We start from the raw sequence: 17812 nt of genomic DNA, 5'->3' as shown, positions 1-17812 counted from the left end.
CCACCACCCCAGTTCAGACATGGCCATATACAAATCAGTCTGACTCTGTGCTTCATGGGAACAGTCCAGCCCGAACTGCAAAGCCAGGTCTTCCCTGGACCGGAAACAAGCATCCTGGGACCAGTTTCGGGTTCATAACTCTCATCAGCCAGGCTATCTTGAATCCAGTGGCAAAGTCAGCAAGGGACCCACGTCTGGGCATACCCTGCCAACTTAGGGTGAACAAAGCGATACCAAAGGGGATGATGGACGGAGCGCTTGAGAAAATCAAACACTCACCATCTCAGGCCTTGAAAAATCTACTCACCCACTCGCTAGGGCGTTTCAGTTTTTATCAGGGCAAGCTATTTTTAGCACCTACTCGTCCATGATGGAAAGTGAATTTAAGCTGGAAGGAACAGGTGTTCTGTTCATTCAGAAAGTGAATGAGCAATGAAGACACCTTTAAATTTTATTTTTATCTGAACACATTTGCCGTCTGTTCAAGGACATAGGTCAAATGTCAGTTTGTCTTTTTACAAATTGTTAAATTATCCTTGAAAATTGTGTTTATTTTTCCTTCTCTTATTACAGTTATATCTTTTTGTCAAGTTAGCGGTCTTACGATCATTGTGAAACAAAAGGCTGTAAGATGTCAGTTTTTTCTATCACATTTAAATAGCTTGTAAATGAATAGTACAATTATTCTAAAAATAGCACAGGAGCGCCGTGCCTCATGATGAGCTCAGCTCGTCATGAGCATGTGAGCGCTGTGCGTGCCCCCCTCCCCCCCAGCACAGCGGGGGAATATCCCCCGCAGCGAAGGGGTTAAGAGAAAGTTTAAGAAGATGATCTCAGAAAACAATGACTGTACTTTGGGCAGACTTAGCCACAGATTGTGCCACCCAACTGTACCTTTTGTTGGTCCACTTTCATGGTATTGCGGTCCAGTGACGTTGAGCCATTCGTCTCACCTATTAAACCATACTCATTTACTGATGAATCATCCCAGCCTTGCAGCTGATAGGTGTTCCTGCTCCTTGCATTATCAAGCACTGACGTCATCTTAATCTACGGGACCTAGACTTTCAGTTACAAATTCCTTGGGCAGCTCCAAACTCAAGAAAACGTATGACTGCAACCCGCCTTGAAAACCAGAGAGCTTTGTCCAAGCTTCCTTTCTAAGGAAAACTCGTCCATTCAAGTTTGGATCCACTGCTTCCTAGCCACATTGCCCAAAGTAAATTAATTCCTACACTGTTTTTAAGCTGGGCTTTCCGTCAGCCTTCTCTGTGAAGATCACTGGTGAAATCCAATTTGACGTTTGTCAGTTCAATCATCTCCTCTTTCACAATGTCATTTAACATTTTCTTTATTTCAGCCCATACTAGTGTCAATATTCTCCCAACTTTATACAGACCTGAAATAGCATCTCGATTCACCCCAGTGTTATGTACATACCAAATACGTTCACTTAAATCTTGTTCAAAAATAAACATTGTTCCTTTGACAAGATCATCAATAGCTGTAGGCTTACATCACCTGCCTTTATCCTTAGTATCATCTCCCAGGCTTAATGTTCTGTCAGACTTAGGTTCACTTGACAACTCTAATATTACTGCTGTATGGCTTTTTCCCTACACATGGATGCAGTATTCCTTGGTCCCCATTCCTTGCACGCTCTGTAGGTTAACGATTTTTGAGTCTGAACCATGGTAACTACTGCTGCAGATTGTGTTGTTCTGTTTGTACTTAAATTCTTCAAGGCTTACTAATAGTTCTGACGTAATACTTGCTTCACTACCATCACTCTTATTCTAAATTGCAATTTCACCTTCACTCCTCATACTGCTTTGCCTCTCCCTCATGCAATATTCTCTTTTTTCAACTACGTTCACTTTCAATGACATCTTTTAATTATGTTTTTTGCCACCAACAGTCTCCTGCGTTGTACTATTAACAGAATTAGCCCACCTGTCATAACTCCAAAATAACATTTGACCGACAGTTCACGCATCCTTGCAACAAATTCAACAATCGTCTTCCCAACTTTTTGTTTCCTTGTAGACAACAAGCATCGCTGACAATCTTGGTCAGGAGCCAATCGTAAGTATTTAAAGACAATTTGCCTCTCTTTGCCAAGTACACTAACCAATAATGCTTTTTCTGTTGGGATGTAAATCTTGGCCATCTAAGGACTCCAAATACTTCTCAAACTCTTCAGTTTCTATTGGTGGGTTGGCTGGATGTGCTAAAAGTATTGATGGTAGAATTATAGCAGAACATACCATATTGAGTGTACAAACCATGCTAAATATTACATATTTATTTTACGGTCCTGGAGTCACAGAACAACAGTGTGTTTTGACGAGTTAAGTACAAAATGCGTAAAGAAAGCTGTTTCTCTAGGAAATCTTTTGCTGTTGCAGGCTGTTTCTAACGTTCCTCTTAACCTTCACAGTAAATGCAGAGTCCTTTGGTGTGCATGCGTGCCCTATGGCGCTTTCAACTCAGGTCCAGATAAAGAACAGATTATTATAGATGCTTCATTCTCATTTCAGTTTAACCTATGCAAAACAGATTTCTCTCTATCAGCTGACAAATCTCCCACGAAACCTTAATTCAATAATATGCCTCATTTGGAATCATACCTACTCAGGTTTTTTATTTGCCTTGGATTCTTCCTGCCTCTCTCTTCACCCCTATTTAAAAAAAAAAATCATGAACTACCTTCTACCCAATCATTGTTCCAGAGTTGCAGTTCTATCATAGGTTGGTCAGCTGTTCAATATTCGCTTCCTCTAGCGATTCAGAAATCCTTATTAGAACAGTGGAAGCTAACCTACACGCTTCAGCCTGTTGTATAGTAGGAGTTAAGAAACAAAATATACAAAACCCTTCTTAAGCCTCATTGGCTCCCACTAGAAACCAGCATAACTTTTTAAAAACTGATGAGTGCTCACCTTGACATCAAAGAGGTTCACGAGTAGCCCCAGGGCACAAGTGAAGGTAGTAAAGATGTCCCCAATATCACTAGGCCCTTTCGCTGGTACCATAGGCTTTACATCACTGCTCTGATTAGTTACTTTTATGCAATTCAGAGAGCACTTGTGTACCACAGAGATTCATGCCGCTGAATTAATCATTACCTGTGTTTAGAGATGCGGTCTAATAAATATATCCTTGGGGCGGTACTGATGTGGTGCTAGGAGACTATTCTGAGCTAAAAGCAAAGGCCTAAAATAACCCTCCAACCAGGCCCTAAGGATCCTGAAGATTTTTAGGGAAATGGACTGAAAAGGCATAACATTCCTCACTGAAGGATTGGGACTACTCTTATGTTGCATAAATATGGGTCATTGTTTGCAAAAGGTCTGATATGTAAGCAAGAGGATCTTAACCCTACATGATGGCAAACCAAGGTCCACCAGACCAGATGTGTAATCTCTAAACAGAGTTCATGGCAACAGCGGGCCTGGGCATTCTGCAGCCTTTGCAGACATTGAATCTAATTTTTCTGAACGCCATGATATAGAATATTTGTATTGTAAGGATCAATACACAGGAAGCTGGTTAAAACGGGTTTATTAGCCCAACAGGGAGGCAAGTCGTCCACATCAGAGATCAAGCAACAACTGACACAGATCATGAATTCCAGAGTGACATGGCTAGTGACATGGCTGCATTCTCTCTTGAGAATGCACATATTTAAAGACATAGATACAACACATCTCCCTTATAATGATAATGAAAGAGGAACAGAAAAAACTTGGAAAAGAAAAAACGCTGGAAAAGAAGAAATCATGAGATACAGTAATCCTGGAGATACAAAGGTGTCCTCCTGACTCTAGGGTTCATTCCATGAGGCGAAACACACGCATCCTGAGAAGATGACGGGCAAACAACACAATCACGAGGAGTTGAACCAACAGGAGCAGCAGCAGGTTGCATAACAGCATTATCCCCCTCCACACACCTTGACAAACGTGACATGCTCCACACATCCCCCCCCTCAAGCATAACTACGTTCTTCATGACTTTTGCAATTCGCCTTGGCCCAAAGAACTTGGACACACCCTTGGGAGACCAAAGGCCTTTTTTGACAAAGACTAAATCGCCCACTTTCCAAAAAGGAACTTTCACACCCTTCAAAGCATCATATCTGCGCTTGTAACCATCCTGGTAATCACTTAATCTGGGATTGTTGAGAACTACACCTCTATCCTTAGTAGACAACCACAAAGGGTTGAGCTTAGAACCAGCCACACGTCCCCTAAGTTTCACAAAAGGTGAAATGCCTGTCACACTGTTTGGGGTGTTCCTGTGCGCCCAGAGTTTTTCCCTGAGGATAGGTTTCAGGGGAAGTCCTCTCTCCAAAGCAGTTTGAGCACACGCTCTAATCAGCCTATTCATACTCTCCACCAAACCATTCGCCTGTGGAGCATAGAGGGCAGTCCTATGATGGGTGATGGAAAGGTCTTTAAGGAAAACAAACATTTCCTGAGAGGTGAATTGAACACCATTATCGGAAACCACAGTCTCCGGAATCCCTTCACAGGTAAAGGCATCTTTAAGAAATTCAATGATATTTCTACTCAAAACAGTTCCCATGCAGGCAGCAGACAACCACTTTGAAGTGTAGTCTACAAGGACAACAACAAATCTTTCGGAAGGTCCCAAATTCAAGAATGGTCCAACTACATCAATGGCAACCTTGGACCAAGGTCGTTCAGGAATGGCAATGGGAGAAAGCGGAGCGGTGCTCACCTTCCTTGATTTATCATTACTGGCACAAATGTGGCAGTCTTTAACGACAGCTTCAACTTCATGGTCCAACTCGGGCCACCAGTAAGATTCTCTCACCCTTGCTTTGGTGAGACTACGACCTAAATGTCCCTCATGGGCAAGGTTGATTATCTTCTCTCTCATACCACAGGGAGGAATTAGCCTGTTACCCCTAAATAATTCACCCTGAACTATGTTCAATTCATCCCTAACGTTCCAAAAACCTCTGGCAGAATCAGGAACTTCTCTCAAAACAGGCCAACCATTGACCGTGGCCTCCAAGATAAAATCCCTAGCAGGATCATCAGGAAAACACCCTTTCCATTCCGCTTCATTCAAAGCAGATTCTCTCACCCATGAAACAGTGGGAACCTCCGGGTCATACGTGACCAACTTATCAATAGGCAACCTAGAAAGAAAATCAGCGGGAACGTTCTTGGGACCAGGTAAATATTCAACACAAAAATTATATTCCATGAGACCCTCAACCCATCTTTTAATTCTGGGGGTGGTACATTCGACATTCCTACACGAGAACAACTGCACAAGGGGTTTGTGGTCAGATCTCACTACAAAAGGTAGACCCCACAGGTAGAATCTGAAGTGTTTGATGGCCCAAAAGCAGGCCAAAGCCTCGCGCTCAATGACCGAGTAGCGCTCCTCCGCACCCTTCAAGGAACGTGACGCAAAACCAATAACTTTCTCTGAACCATCCACGAGCTGGGCCAAAACAGCCCCCAAACCACGTAAGCTGGCATCAGTGGACAGAATGGTCTTTTTGCGCACATCAAAATGTCCTAAGGTAGGCATCTTACCAATCACTGACTTGACTGTGTCAAAGGCATTCGAACAATCTTGGTTCCAATCAAAAACCGCACCCTTCTTAAGGAGAAGTCTAATGGGTTGCATAACGCTGGCAAAATTGGGAATAAACTTGGAGTAATACTCCGATAATCCATTAAAAGACTTAACCTGATCTTTATTAGAAGGAGGTTGAGCTTGGAGAATGGCCTCAGCAAGATCAAGCTTAGGACTGATGCCCTCCCCAGATATGTTGTGTCCCAAATAGGATACAGACCTAACCCTGAATTTGCATTTCTCTTGTTTAAGAGTCAGACCTGCATCTCTAAGCCTAGACAAAACAGCAAAAAGAGTAACATCATGTCTATTTGCGTCAACACCATGGACTAAAATGTCATCCTGGAAAAAGAGGACACAATCAATACCTGAAAGGACATTTTTCATGATTCTCTGGAAACAAGCAGCAGCGCTGGCTAACCCAAAAGGCATCCTAATGAACCTAAATGCACCGATGGGAGTGACAAAAGAAGTCAGGTGTCTTGACTCTTCATGTAAGAGAACCTGGTGGTAGGCAGCTGATAGATCCATAACGCTAAACAAAGTGGCACCACCTAACTTAGTCAAAATCTCATTGATATTGGGCAAGGGCTGCCTGTCCACCCAAATAGAACTGTTCAAACTCCTGAGGTCCACACACATCCTAATTTTGGTACCCTTGTCCTTAGGTGCCAAAACAATCGGCGCAAGCCATTCTGAGGACTCTATCTCCTCAACAACACCAAGTTTCAATAACCTCTCAATCTCGACTTGCAATGGTTGTAACATGAGGTTGGGCACCTTCCTGACCTTATGCACCACAGGCTTGGCACTACTTTTCAAGATTATCCTGTGTTTGAAACCTTTGAGTAACCCCAGATCTTCAGTAAAAACTTCAGGGAATTTCCCAAGAACATCTGAACAATCACCCCCTTCAGATACTAGCATAACCTGCTCAGGTGCATTGGGATTCAAGGTGATGCCCAGATTCCGTTGGTGACGCCAACCAAGGAGGTTATCTCCCCTCTTAGCAATATAAACCTTGCCAACAGTTTCCCTCCCTTTGAAAGAAATGGTTTGGATGGAATATCCCAGTACCTCAATTTTCTGTTTGGCATACCCCACAGGATTGATGTCAGAGACTGTAAGTTTAATTTTATCCCCATCAAAATTTGCAAACCAAAACTTATCACTGATGAGGGTGAACAGTGAACCAGAGTCAGCTAACACGGGAACAACTTTGTTTGCAATTAGGATGTCACAAGAGGGCATAACTACTATGTCATCATCCACTTGATTCACACCATTGATAACATCATCCGTAATGCAATGGATCGATTCTTGGTAGAAAGCTTCATCCTCATCAATACAATTGACTTTGTTGCTTTTACACATTCTTGCGTAATGACCCTTCCTCCCACAATTTCTACAAACAGTACTTTTAGCAAAACAATTCGGATAATTCGGACCATGCTTCTCACTACCACATCTGGGACACTTAAATTTGTTGTCCTTATTTGGATTATTACTGCTAAAGTTCTGTTTGGGTTTTTCAGATTTAACAAAGGTTTTCTCTTGCTTGGGAGAAATTTTGCCAACAACAGCAACATTACACTCAGCTTGGGGAGTTTGTCGGTGCTCAAGACCAACACTGGAAACCGGATCATTCTGAGCGGGGCCCTTCCTAATCTCCTTGACCCAAGTAGAGGTATGTTCAACACTCTCAACAATCAGTATAGCCTCTTTTAAATTGGGATTCTTGGACAACAGTTTCTCTTGGATTTTGAGATCATTTGTGCAACGAACCAGTTGATCACGAATGAGGGAATCCGTTAAAAGTTCAAATTCGCAGGTCTGCGCAAGGGATTTAAGTGCTGCAACATAATTTCCAACTCTCTCACTCTTGGCTTGAACACGCATGAAAAATTTGTGTCTTTCCATAACAACGTTAATGCGTGCACCAAAATGATTTTTAAGGAGAAGAACACTCATCTCAAAAACATCAGATGGTTCACCAGCACCCCTGCCAATCGGTATCGGATCTAAACTGTCATAAATGTTTCTTCCCTCAATTCCGAGGTTGTTAAGTAAAACAGCCTGTTTCCTGACAGCAGAAAACTTCTCTCCGCCAATTGCAAGAAGGTAAGAATCAAAAATAGGTTTCCATTTCTTCCAAGGTAAAATGGGTTCGCCCTGTTCGCTTAAAAACTGGGGAGGTTGGTTCATACCACTTGCAGAAGATGACATGCTGAAAGAAAAACAACTAAACAAACTAAAATAACAAGTTAACTAAACAAGCTAACACAACAATCTAAAATAACAACCTAAAATAAGGAGTTAAAATAAGAAAAGGATACACAAGTTCCTTAGTGTGCTTCTTTGCTCACTGCACACTGTGTACTGCGGTAACTTCGAAAATAGGAACTGCTTCAGAGCTGAGATTCTATGACTTCAGTCAGATAAGCACATCAAAAAGGTAAAATAGAATCAATCTTGAGAGTAAACAGTCTCAGTCCCACTGCATCAAACAAAATTGTGACTTGCCTCAAACAAAAGAATAAAAGGAAAAAAAAATACCGTGCTCTGGGGAAAATCTTCAGCGCGTTTAAGTGAAAGTCCGAGGAATAAACACGAAGCGCTGGCAAAAAATTGGTTGCTAGGTGATGGAACTGCGCGTAAGGAAACAAGAACGCGTTTGTTCGTTTGTCACCTGGCAACGCAAAGCGTGTGACGTGAGGTCTGAAGGACGCTAGGCACGTTGCGTGTGACGTGACGCCAGTCAAGATCACGCAGGAAGACGCGCCGAGACAATGGCAGCACACTCCAGGCAGGCACGCTCAATGGAACAGCTCGCGAAGACCGCGTTCCAAACAGGCACGCTCCAACAGCTCGAGCAGGATTTGAAAAAGTCTCGAGCAACGGAGGTAGGGATACTTCGTTAAATAGGCCCAATTCAGACAGAATCACAGAAATGTACCTTCTGCTTGGTGCCGGCGCCGCCAACGAAATACACAATGTTCCCTCACGAAGAGCACAAGGTAGCACAGAAAAACAATATTTCCACAGACGATATTTCCTCTCCCAAAAAAAAAACGGAGGTCCAATTAAAATAAGGTCTTCGTCTTCAAGGCGCTGGGTTCATTTTCACCTGCTGGGCTCATCGTCGCCAGTATTGTAAGGATCAATACACAGGAAGCTGGTTAAAACGGGTTTATTAGCCCAACAGGGAGGCAAGTCGTCCACATCAGAGATCAAGCAACAACTGACACAGATCATGAATTCCAGAGTGACATGGCTAGTGACATGGCTGCATTCTCTCTTGAGAATGCACATATTTAAAGACATAGATACAACAATTTGCTTAGTTCTTTCCCAGTAATTTGTATGGCAACTTCTGCAGTAATCCACTGTGGACAGGCTCTGTTTTTGTCGTTTCAGGCCTCGCACCTAAAATATTTGTTGATGGGGGGAAAAAACATGCTCTCAGTACTGGCAGCTCCAATTGGTAGAAACCCTCGACTACTAGTGGGAAAATCCATCAATTAAAAAGAACAATTAGCTAAGAAGACAGAGCATGCACAATATTTATTTTTGGTAGGGTGACAGATCAGTGGCTTGTATGCATCACCAATGCAGAGACAGAAATAAAGCACGAAGTTACAAGTTACCAGTTATGGATGGTTTTATATTATATGTTTATTTTCAAGCAGTTAGCTTGAAATATGTGCATTTTTAAACAGGAAAATGTTGCTGAAAATACTAAATGGATTAATGAACTATATTGTTTGGTTGTCTTCTTAAAAAAAAAAAAATTTTGTAAATTCAAATGTTGAATTTTAGGGGAAAAAACATGTTTTCCCTAATACTTTTTGATAAAGAAGGGCGAGACTGTAAGGCTCTTCAGTGCAAGGTGTAGCTAAAATAAGCCATGATCAGAAATTGAATGGTGAGGCTTTCTTTAACGTTATTAGATTCGCGAAATCCATATTGCGCATGGAACCATGAAACATTTTCCATATTTCACTTTCATCTGTGAAATATTTCCTGAATCCATGTGTCCCTGTGAAGTGTGGGTTTTTATACAACTGCATTTTGTGCAACAAACTACCCAAACATGATGCATACGAGAAACCCTAGATTACCCATTAAAAGACTCCAACTTCTGGGAAGCCATTTCTTCAGACAGGTCCAGGCAGATAACCTGTAAAAAGCAAGAAGCAGTCACTGTAAGAGTGCTTTGTCAGGGTTCTTTAATACACAAGTTACTGCACACACTGGACGGCAACATGGTGCTTTCTCACTTTTACAGTGGGATATGTTGTGTTTAAACTGTGTAAGACAACTAACTTCCTCACGCTTCCGTTCCTAGCAAAATGTCTTGCTGATGCGAATCCTGCATGAGAAGTGTTACTGTTACAAAAGAAACGCTCTCTACCCAACGTGGTATGACTTGTGCTACTGTAAATTCTATAGCGAGCTCTTTTTCAGACATTTGCTTGAGAGTCTTGTGTTACCGAGATCTTAACAGGGAAGCTCTCTCTCGCTCACTTTATGCATGCTTGACTTAAGAAATGCAGGGATCTTTTCACTGCTCTATGACCTATAACTTTTGATCCGAGGTCAGGAAAGTATTGGTTCAGCATGTACACTGAACTATGTTTTTATACCCGCTGAAGATTGTTTCACTGCTAACACAATAGAAAAGATCTCAGGAAAATTAACATTTGATTTCAAATGTGAACAATTCTAATGTGTTCACTTAAAGTCCCATCAGCGCAAGGGCGTGTAATTGGGTTTTGATCGACGTAAAAGAACTGTTACATATGTGTTTTGGGTGTTGGGACTTTCACTCAACATCAAAGCTGATGCTTTGAAATCTTTTCTCCTAAGAGGCTGTGCTCCATCTATGCAATTTTCTTACCAGTTTTTCTGGACAGTTCACCCTGGGTGTCCGGACTTGAAAATCTAGGGTCTGCACAGGCACCTGCCATTCCTTGCCATTGGAAGGGGCTGCAGCAGGTTGTCCATCACTGACCCGAGCAGCTTCTCCTTCACCCTCACTCCGGTTTCCCACGCTGATAAGAGCATTGGCGGTCCGGTCTTCAGCCCCCTCAGGGTTGGATCGGGTTCGCAGTCTCTGCTCCACGGTTTGCTCCTCACCGTCAGGGGCGCTCCCGGGTTCTGAAGTGTCCATGGCACAGCCGGGCTCCTCTGCAGACTCCAGCTTTCCTAGCGTCACAGAAATCCTATTTTTATAAACAGCACAAAAACTAATGTGATTGGATTGGTCGTATAAGCAAACCTATTGAGGCTGCCTAACTCAGTGACTAACATCTTTCACCATCTCATACCTCCTGTAATATCCTTGATTCAATCTTGCCTGAGAAAGGCACATTCAAAACAAACACAAATTAAATCATTAGAGGGTAAATCTATCATCTCTTGCCATTCAAAGCAATAATCTGTTAGATAAATAGAAACCGCAGCTTAACTCCATTTTCAAATTTAAATTTAATTCAATTAGGGCACCTGACAATAGAAAACAAGTATTACATACTCGTAGTGACAATGATGATATAAGTGAAAAGAATCACTAAGTGGACGTGTTTATAATTGATGTAACGAAGAAAGACCAAGGCCACAGTTGGAGAATTCAATTAAAGATATTCCATAAATTCTCATCTAGGCACACAGTTGCTGATCTAACTGTTGATAGTGGTGACAATGTTTAGATCTAGTACTGAATTGCAGTCCCTTGGAGCAAAATTAGGTTTCTTAGAAAGAGATTCTTACAAAGAGTTCAGTCTATGAGGCCCAGAGAGAAAAGAATCTCTTGAACTATTGTACCATCTACAGTCTTGATAAAGCATCACTGGTAAATGTTTAAGGATTGTGCTACAAATGTGTGCTCATCTGATTGCAAGTGAATTATTCTATGCAGTAAATCGTAGAGCAATTAAATTGATCCAAGTCCTAAAAGTTAGGATAAAAGACACAAATTTGCCATTGAAATCAAACTTTTATGGTGGTCGAGATTGAGGTAGAACTTGCTTGGAGCAATTCAGTGGAAAGCAAAAAATGTGAAACCACAGCAAAGCAGCCATCTAGCGTCTGCTTCTGCCTTGGCCAGTCACTTTGCCAGGCTTCCAAAAAAATATATTTTCAAATCCAAAAAGCCCAACACCAGGGGAATTTGCATTGCCATTCCACTTAAACTACAGAACAACTTCCTGACACCGACAACTTCATACAGTGCTGCAGAGGTATGAAATCTCAACTCTTAAGACAGAACTCCTACCTTTTTTCAGGGACTCCTCAGGAGTACACCCATGTAATATTAAGCCACCTTGCCCAGTCAGATGGGTGCCTCAGCCAACTTCCTATTGATTGCTGACCCACAGCGGTATCTGTCCCCATTAAAGGGTCCAGCCAGTGGATGAAGACACAGTTTGTACCAAAATCCAAGCAGACATCGAACAATGGAGCATTCTGGATGGTTAGCCATGCAGGAATGGGCAAAGAGTTCAGTTTTATTTTCTGTAAGTATGAATGGTCCCTTTAAAAGATACAAACAGTAAGTGGAAACCATTCAGCCACAACGTAGATGGTGCAAGAACTTTGAAAAGTACTGCAGGCGCTTGGAGTCTCCTGGTCAGGGTGGAACAAAGCATCTCCCATATTTCGCCCAAGTACTCCTGGACTTGCAAAAACTTGTCCTAGCAGTCAAAAGTGCCTTACGACAGCACACTACTGTGTGACATGCTTATGAAGGCAGGGAGTAAACAACACTTGACGAAATAGGATCATCACAACTGGGACATTCTATTCCTTACTGAGTCTTGGACTAAGGATACTTCAAACCCGGATATCTATTTAGCCACCCCCCGGACTATCGCTTCCTGGGTATTAACCGAGAAGGTAAAACTGGGGGTGGATTGGCTATCATGTTTAAATCTCACCTTAATTTGACTATTAAAAAATTAACGAACATTGGGTTGATTGAAGCCTTATATTTTTCGATTGCCGACTCTGCATCAGCCTACCTAACTGGCATTCTAGTTTATAACCCTCCCAAAGCCTCTCCCTCTTCTCTAACTCAGCTGGTTCACATCATAACTGATCTGTCTCTCAAGCACCCGCATCTCATAGTATTAGGGGATTTCAATTTACATGTGGATGACCCTACCTGTACCTTAGCCACTCGATTCATTGAATCCCTTCAGAACCTGGACCTGGTACAATTAATCCAAGGTCCTACGCACGAGGCGGGCCACACATTAGACCTAATTTTCTCTAACTTCCCAGGTATCATCACCCACCCCTCCATTCCCCTTACCTGGACTGACCATTACCTTCTCTCAGTCGATATCTCATTCCCCCAGACACCCATTCAGGGGGGACAGGGAACAGACTACAGGAGGAAATGGCACAATATTACTTGCACAGCCCTAGAGTCGGTATTTAGTTGTCCTCTAGAGCCTCACATAGACAACATTGATGTTGGTGTTTCCAAGTTCAATGCTGCACTATTATCTGCGATAGACAGCATTGCGCCATCTCTACCGGTTTCTTCTGCAAGATCTCGTCCCTCCGCTCCTTGGTTTTCAGCTGCCTTACGTGAAGAAAAAAGCAGCTGCAAAAAATTAGAACGCAGCTGGAGATTAACTTATGATATAGAGGCGAAATTTATCTACAAAACGGCCTTAACCCCTTCCATGCTGGTGACGAACCCCAGCCGTCATGCACTACGGTGCTCGTGTGCTGATGACGGCTGGGGTTCGTCATGGCCCGCCCGTGTTCGGCCGGCGGCCGCACATGGGAAAAATCGCGGCAGCATCGAAGGGGTTAAAGCAATTTACTAAGCTTAAAAAATCTGCCATGAAAGAGTTCTTTGCCTCGCAAATAAAAGACGCAGACAACTAGGCTAAAACGTTGTTTAAAATTGTCAAAGACTTTGTCAAACCTCCTGCAATGACACCCAACAATGTTGCCAACCAGTCTCTTTGCAACGGCTTATCAGACTTCTTTCAGGAAAAAATTGAGAGAATCGCCGCAACCTTTCCTTCAGCTGTGGAGTCTGATCATTCCATTTCCCCTACTTCAATCAGCCACGATACTGCTCCTACCCTAGTAGCATTCAAGGACCTCACTCCCGATCTTGCACTTAAACTTCTTACACAGTGCAAATCGGGCTCTCCTTTGGACCCGGTTCCCCCTAAGATCATGAGTGACCTGGCTACTCTATTATTAGAGCCGCTTGTTTCATTATGGAATGCCTCTTTACAATTAGGCCAATTCCCCTCGGCCTGGAAAGAAGCCTTGTTGGTGACTATCTTGAAGAAAACAGATGCCGACCCCACACAATTCTGTAATTATCGGCCTATCTCCCTCCTTCCGAAACCAGCGAAGGTTCTGGAGAAGGCCGTCCAACTCCAACTTGCAGAATATCTCCAGACTAACTCCCTACTCCACGACTCCCAGTCCGGTTTCCGTGCGGGCTTCAGCACGGAAACTGCATTACTAGAGGTATCTGAGACGGTTCGAGAGTGTGTGGATAAGGGCGAGGAGGCCATGTTGGTTCTCCTCGACTTGTCCGCCGCTTTCGATACGGTGTCGCATCAAATACTTCTAGATCGACTACAGCAGATTGGACTGAGTGGTTCTGCACTACTGTGGATCACTTCTTTCCTCCAGGGTCGATCTCAGAGGGTTCTGCTCAGACCTTTTAAATCGGAGTGCAAACCTCTTACCTGTGGAGTCCCGCAGGGCTCGGCCTTGAGTCCTTTATTCTTTAATGTCTACCTCGCCCCGTTGGCCAGGGTAGTGGAGGCATGCGGAGTCAGAGTGATTTCTTATGCTGATGATACACAGCTGATATTCTCCTTTAGAGATCACTCTGACTCCAGCCTCTCTAGTTTTCGCTACTGCTTGGGTGAAATCTGCTCCTGGATGGCTCTGAACCATCTCCGTCTCAACACCGACAAGACGGAAGTTTTGTTTTTTAATCAAAAAATGACAATACCCCCCTCACTTTGGTGGCCTACGGTTCTTAACCCCCCCCCCCAACTCCGGTGCATTCTGCGCGTAATCTGGGATTCCAGTTTGACGATACGCTCTCTTGTAGCCCACAAATTAATAAAGTCACTGCCGCCTGCTTTGGAAAATTAAAAATGATGAGAAAAATCTTTCCATTTCTGCCAATGGACGCGCGCAGAACAGTTACTCAGGCCTTAATAACCTCACATTTGGATTATGCCAACAGTCTGTACGCAGGGGCCCCATTGTACCAAATTGAACGCCTTCAAGTAGTCCAAAACGCGGCGGCAAGACTAATTGGCAATATCCCTTTCCGACACCCGATCTCAAGGTTTCGTAAACAGCTCCATTGGCTTCCTATAGCCTGCCGCATTAAGTTTAAAATACTTACTCTTGCGTTCCGTGCTCTGAACGGATCTGGACCCGAATACCTGAGAAAGAGATTGACATTATCTCACTCAGTGAGAGACCTACGGTCCAACAGTCTTCGTCTTATGGTGGTGCCACGTTTTCGCCGCGCTCGTATGGGTGGCAGAGCCTTTGCTGTCCTTGCCGCAAAACACTGGAACAGCCTTCCCTTAGACCTCCGATTTGCCCCATCTGAAGCACTGTTCCGTAGACGCTTGAAAACTTGGCTATTCTCTTCTATTTAGACAGGCACTCCCTCTTCCTGCTGACAGTTTTTAGCGCCGGGACACCCCCGACGGGGGTAGCTGTGCGCTCTACAAGTGTCGTAAATAAAAATAATAAAATAATAATACATGGGAGCCTGCATTACCTGTGTAAAAGCCAGTTTCTAATTTAATTGTTACAGGCGAGGTTTGACGCTCCTTGTCGACCCTTAGCAAGAAATAATGTACCTGCTCCAGTGCAATATGTTATTACAGTTAAGAAATCACAATGCCTGCTACCAAAGCCAACAGTCGAGGAGATAGGCATGTCACTAAGCCTGGTTACAGCTGGAGTTTAAACAAGGAAAATGGGAATTGTCTTATTTCTTCTGAAATGTTTTTCTGATAAAAAAGTGATCAGAAGGAAGTAGATGTTTATGCAAAATGTCTACTTTGTCCTTCCTTGGGTCTTTATAGGAATGATATAATCTCTTCATGTTTCTACACTATCTGAGCTACAGCATTTTTGGAAGCTACCCTTACATTAAACAGATTCACATTAAACTGATTCAAATAAGATTTAGCAAAAATTACTAACTGCCTTCTAGGGTTTTTAATTTTGCAGTGCAGACTCCGTTTTTAGGTCTTGCGCCTGGCGATGCACTGCACAGCAGTGCTCGCGCAGCGAGAGTCCTTTTGTCTGGGGTTCTGAAATGGACCCTGGAATTGTACACGCTTGTGCGTGTGTTTTTAGTTAGCTCTTCTGTGATTGGGCTTTCAGTGCGTGTATTTTTTAAAAAGAGCACGCAAATAGGCCAATGGCGGGCGCATTGCTCCGCCCACGGCCTACTGGTGTCTGTTACGTGCACCAAAGCCCATATGTTTTCAATTATCGTGCCCAGACATGGGCGCGATAATTGAAAACATATGCCTCACAGTGGCGCGCGCACACCACTCGCGGCGCGTTTTCTTTTTTTTTACTATAGCGATCGCTTTTGCGATCACTTTCAGTGCGGATTGTTTTGACTAGGGACCGGCGCCGTTTATATTTGATCTGCAGCAGATCTCCCGCGCGGTAAATTCCAGGCCCGGTACAATTCAGCATCTCGTCTGCAGCACTGCGGGCTCACCCTTGGCCCTGCAACCGCAGCCTACAGCAAGACTACGTCTCAGTCCGCCGCGAGCCATGCTCATCTACCGGGCTGCAGGCACACTGATCCTGCCAGTCATTCCCGCAGGCCGGTCGCAGCTCCCTCGGTGCCGCCCGTCCTCCAGCTGCAGAGCACAGCGTCACAGGCGCTGACCGGCTCCACAGAGTGCCCGCCTGCACAGGAGCAGCTCACAGCCAGCGGCCTCCCACATCCTCTGCAGGGCGGTCCTTGCCGCTTCCATCTAGGCCGCGGGACAACGCCTGCTTCACATGTACGGTGGCAAGCCTATTTTGTGTGCTCAATCCCCTACGAAGCACAGGTCAGCTTCTCTAAATTCTAATTATTTTGTTTGCCGCAGCATATTGCTGTTCATTAGGTAGCAGCCAAAGGAGCTTGCCTAGAGCGCAGCCATCTTCGCGCAAGGCTAGCTCCATCCCTCTGTGTCCGCATATTTACAATAAAATACAAAATAGCCCTTCCCTGCCCTCCGTTTTGTTTCAGCCCTTCCCTGCCCTCAGTGTTGCTTCAGCGCTTCCCTGCCCTCCCTGTTGCTTCTGCCCTTCCCTGCCCTCCCTGTTGCTTCTGCCCTTCCCTACCCTCCCTGTTGCTTCCGCCCTTCCCTGCCCTCCCTGTTGCTTCCACCCTTCCCTGCCCTCCCTGTTTCCGCTCTTCCCTGCCCTCCCTGTTGCTTCCGCCCTTCCCTGCCCTCCCTGTTGCTTCTGCCCTTCCCTACCCTCCCTGTTGCTTCCGCCCTTCCCTGCCCTCCCTGTTGCTTCCACCCTTCCCTGCCCTCCCTGTTGCTTCCGCCCTTTCCTGCCCTCAGTGTTCCTTCTGCCCTTCCCTGCCCTCCGTGTTCCTTCTGCCCTTCCCTGCCCTCTGTGCTGCTTCCGCCCCTCCGTGCTGCTTCCGCCCTTCCCTGCCCTCCGTGCTGCTTCCGCCCTTCCCTGCCCCCGTGCTGCTTCCGCCCTTCCCTGCCCCCGTGCTGCTTCCGCCCTTCCCTGCCCCCCATGCTGCTTCTGCACTTCCCTGCCCATGGTGCTGCTTCCACCCTTCCCTGCCCTCCGTGCTGCTTCCGCCCTTTCCTGCCCTCTGTGCTGCTTCCGCCCTTCCCTGCCCTCTGTGTTCCTTCCGCCCTTCCATGCCCTCCGTGCTGCTTCCACCCTTACCTGCCCTCCGTGCTGCTTCCGCCCTTACCTGCCCTCCGTGTTGCTCAGCCCTTCCCTACTCCCCATGTTGCATCTGCCCTTCTCTGCCCTCCATGCTGCTTCAGCTCCTCCCTGCCCTCTGTGCTGCTTCCGCCCTTCCCTCCGTGTTCCTTCTGCCCTTCCCTGCCCTCTGTGTTGAACCGCCCTTGATGAGTGCAGCTTTTCATTTTTTAAGTGGGGGCACAGTGGGGTCCACTTTATCCATGCT

At 44.8% G+C, this 17812-nt stretch overlaps 1 protein-coding gene across 4 annotated transcripts in view; it reads right to left on the bottom strand.

Annotated features, from left to right (window-relative positions):
• Nucleotides 1-17812, bottom strand: part of BABAM1 (BRISC and BRCA1 A complex member 1) — a 47459-nt gene that overhangs the window by 22323 nt on the left and 7324 nt on the right. For 3 of the 4 annotated variants that reach the window (XM_086946820.1, XM_086946823.1, XM_086946822.1), the window contains exons 2-3: nucleotides 10523-10847; nucleotides 9744-9802 (exon numbers count right to left, since the gene is read on the bottom strand). In XM_086946820.1, coding sequence (XP_086802946.1) covers nucleotides 9744-9802; nucleotides 10523-10795 — 332 coding nt within the window. In that variant the 5' untranslated portion in view covers nucleotides 10796-10847. The remainder of the gene's footprint in view (nucleotides 1-9743; nucleotides 9803-10522; nucleotides 10848-17812) is intronic. The other variant, XM_086946821.1, reaches the window with a different exon arrangement.

This window comes from Lissotriton vulgaris, chromosome 12, assembly GCF_964263255.1.
Source record: "Lissotriton vulgaris chromosome 12, aLisVul1.2, whole genome shotgun sequence".
NCBI classification, from domain to species: domain Eukaryota; kingdom Metazoa; phylum Chordata; class Amphibia; order Caudata; family Salamandridae; genus Lissotriton; species Lissotriton vulgaris.
This window is presented reverse-complemented; position numbering and strand designations above follow the sequence as displayed.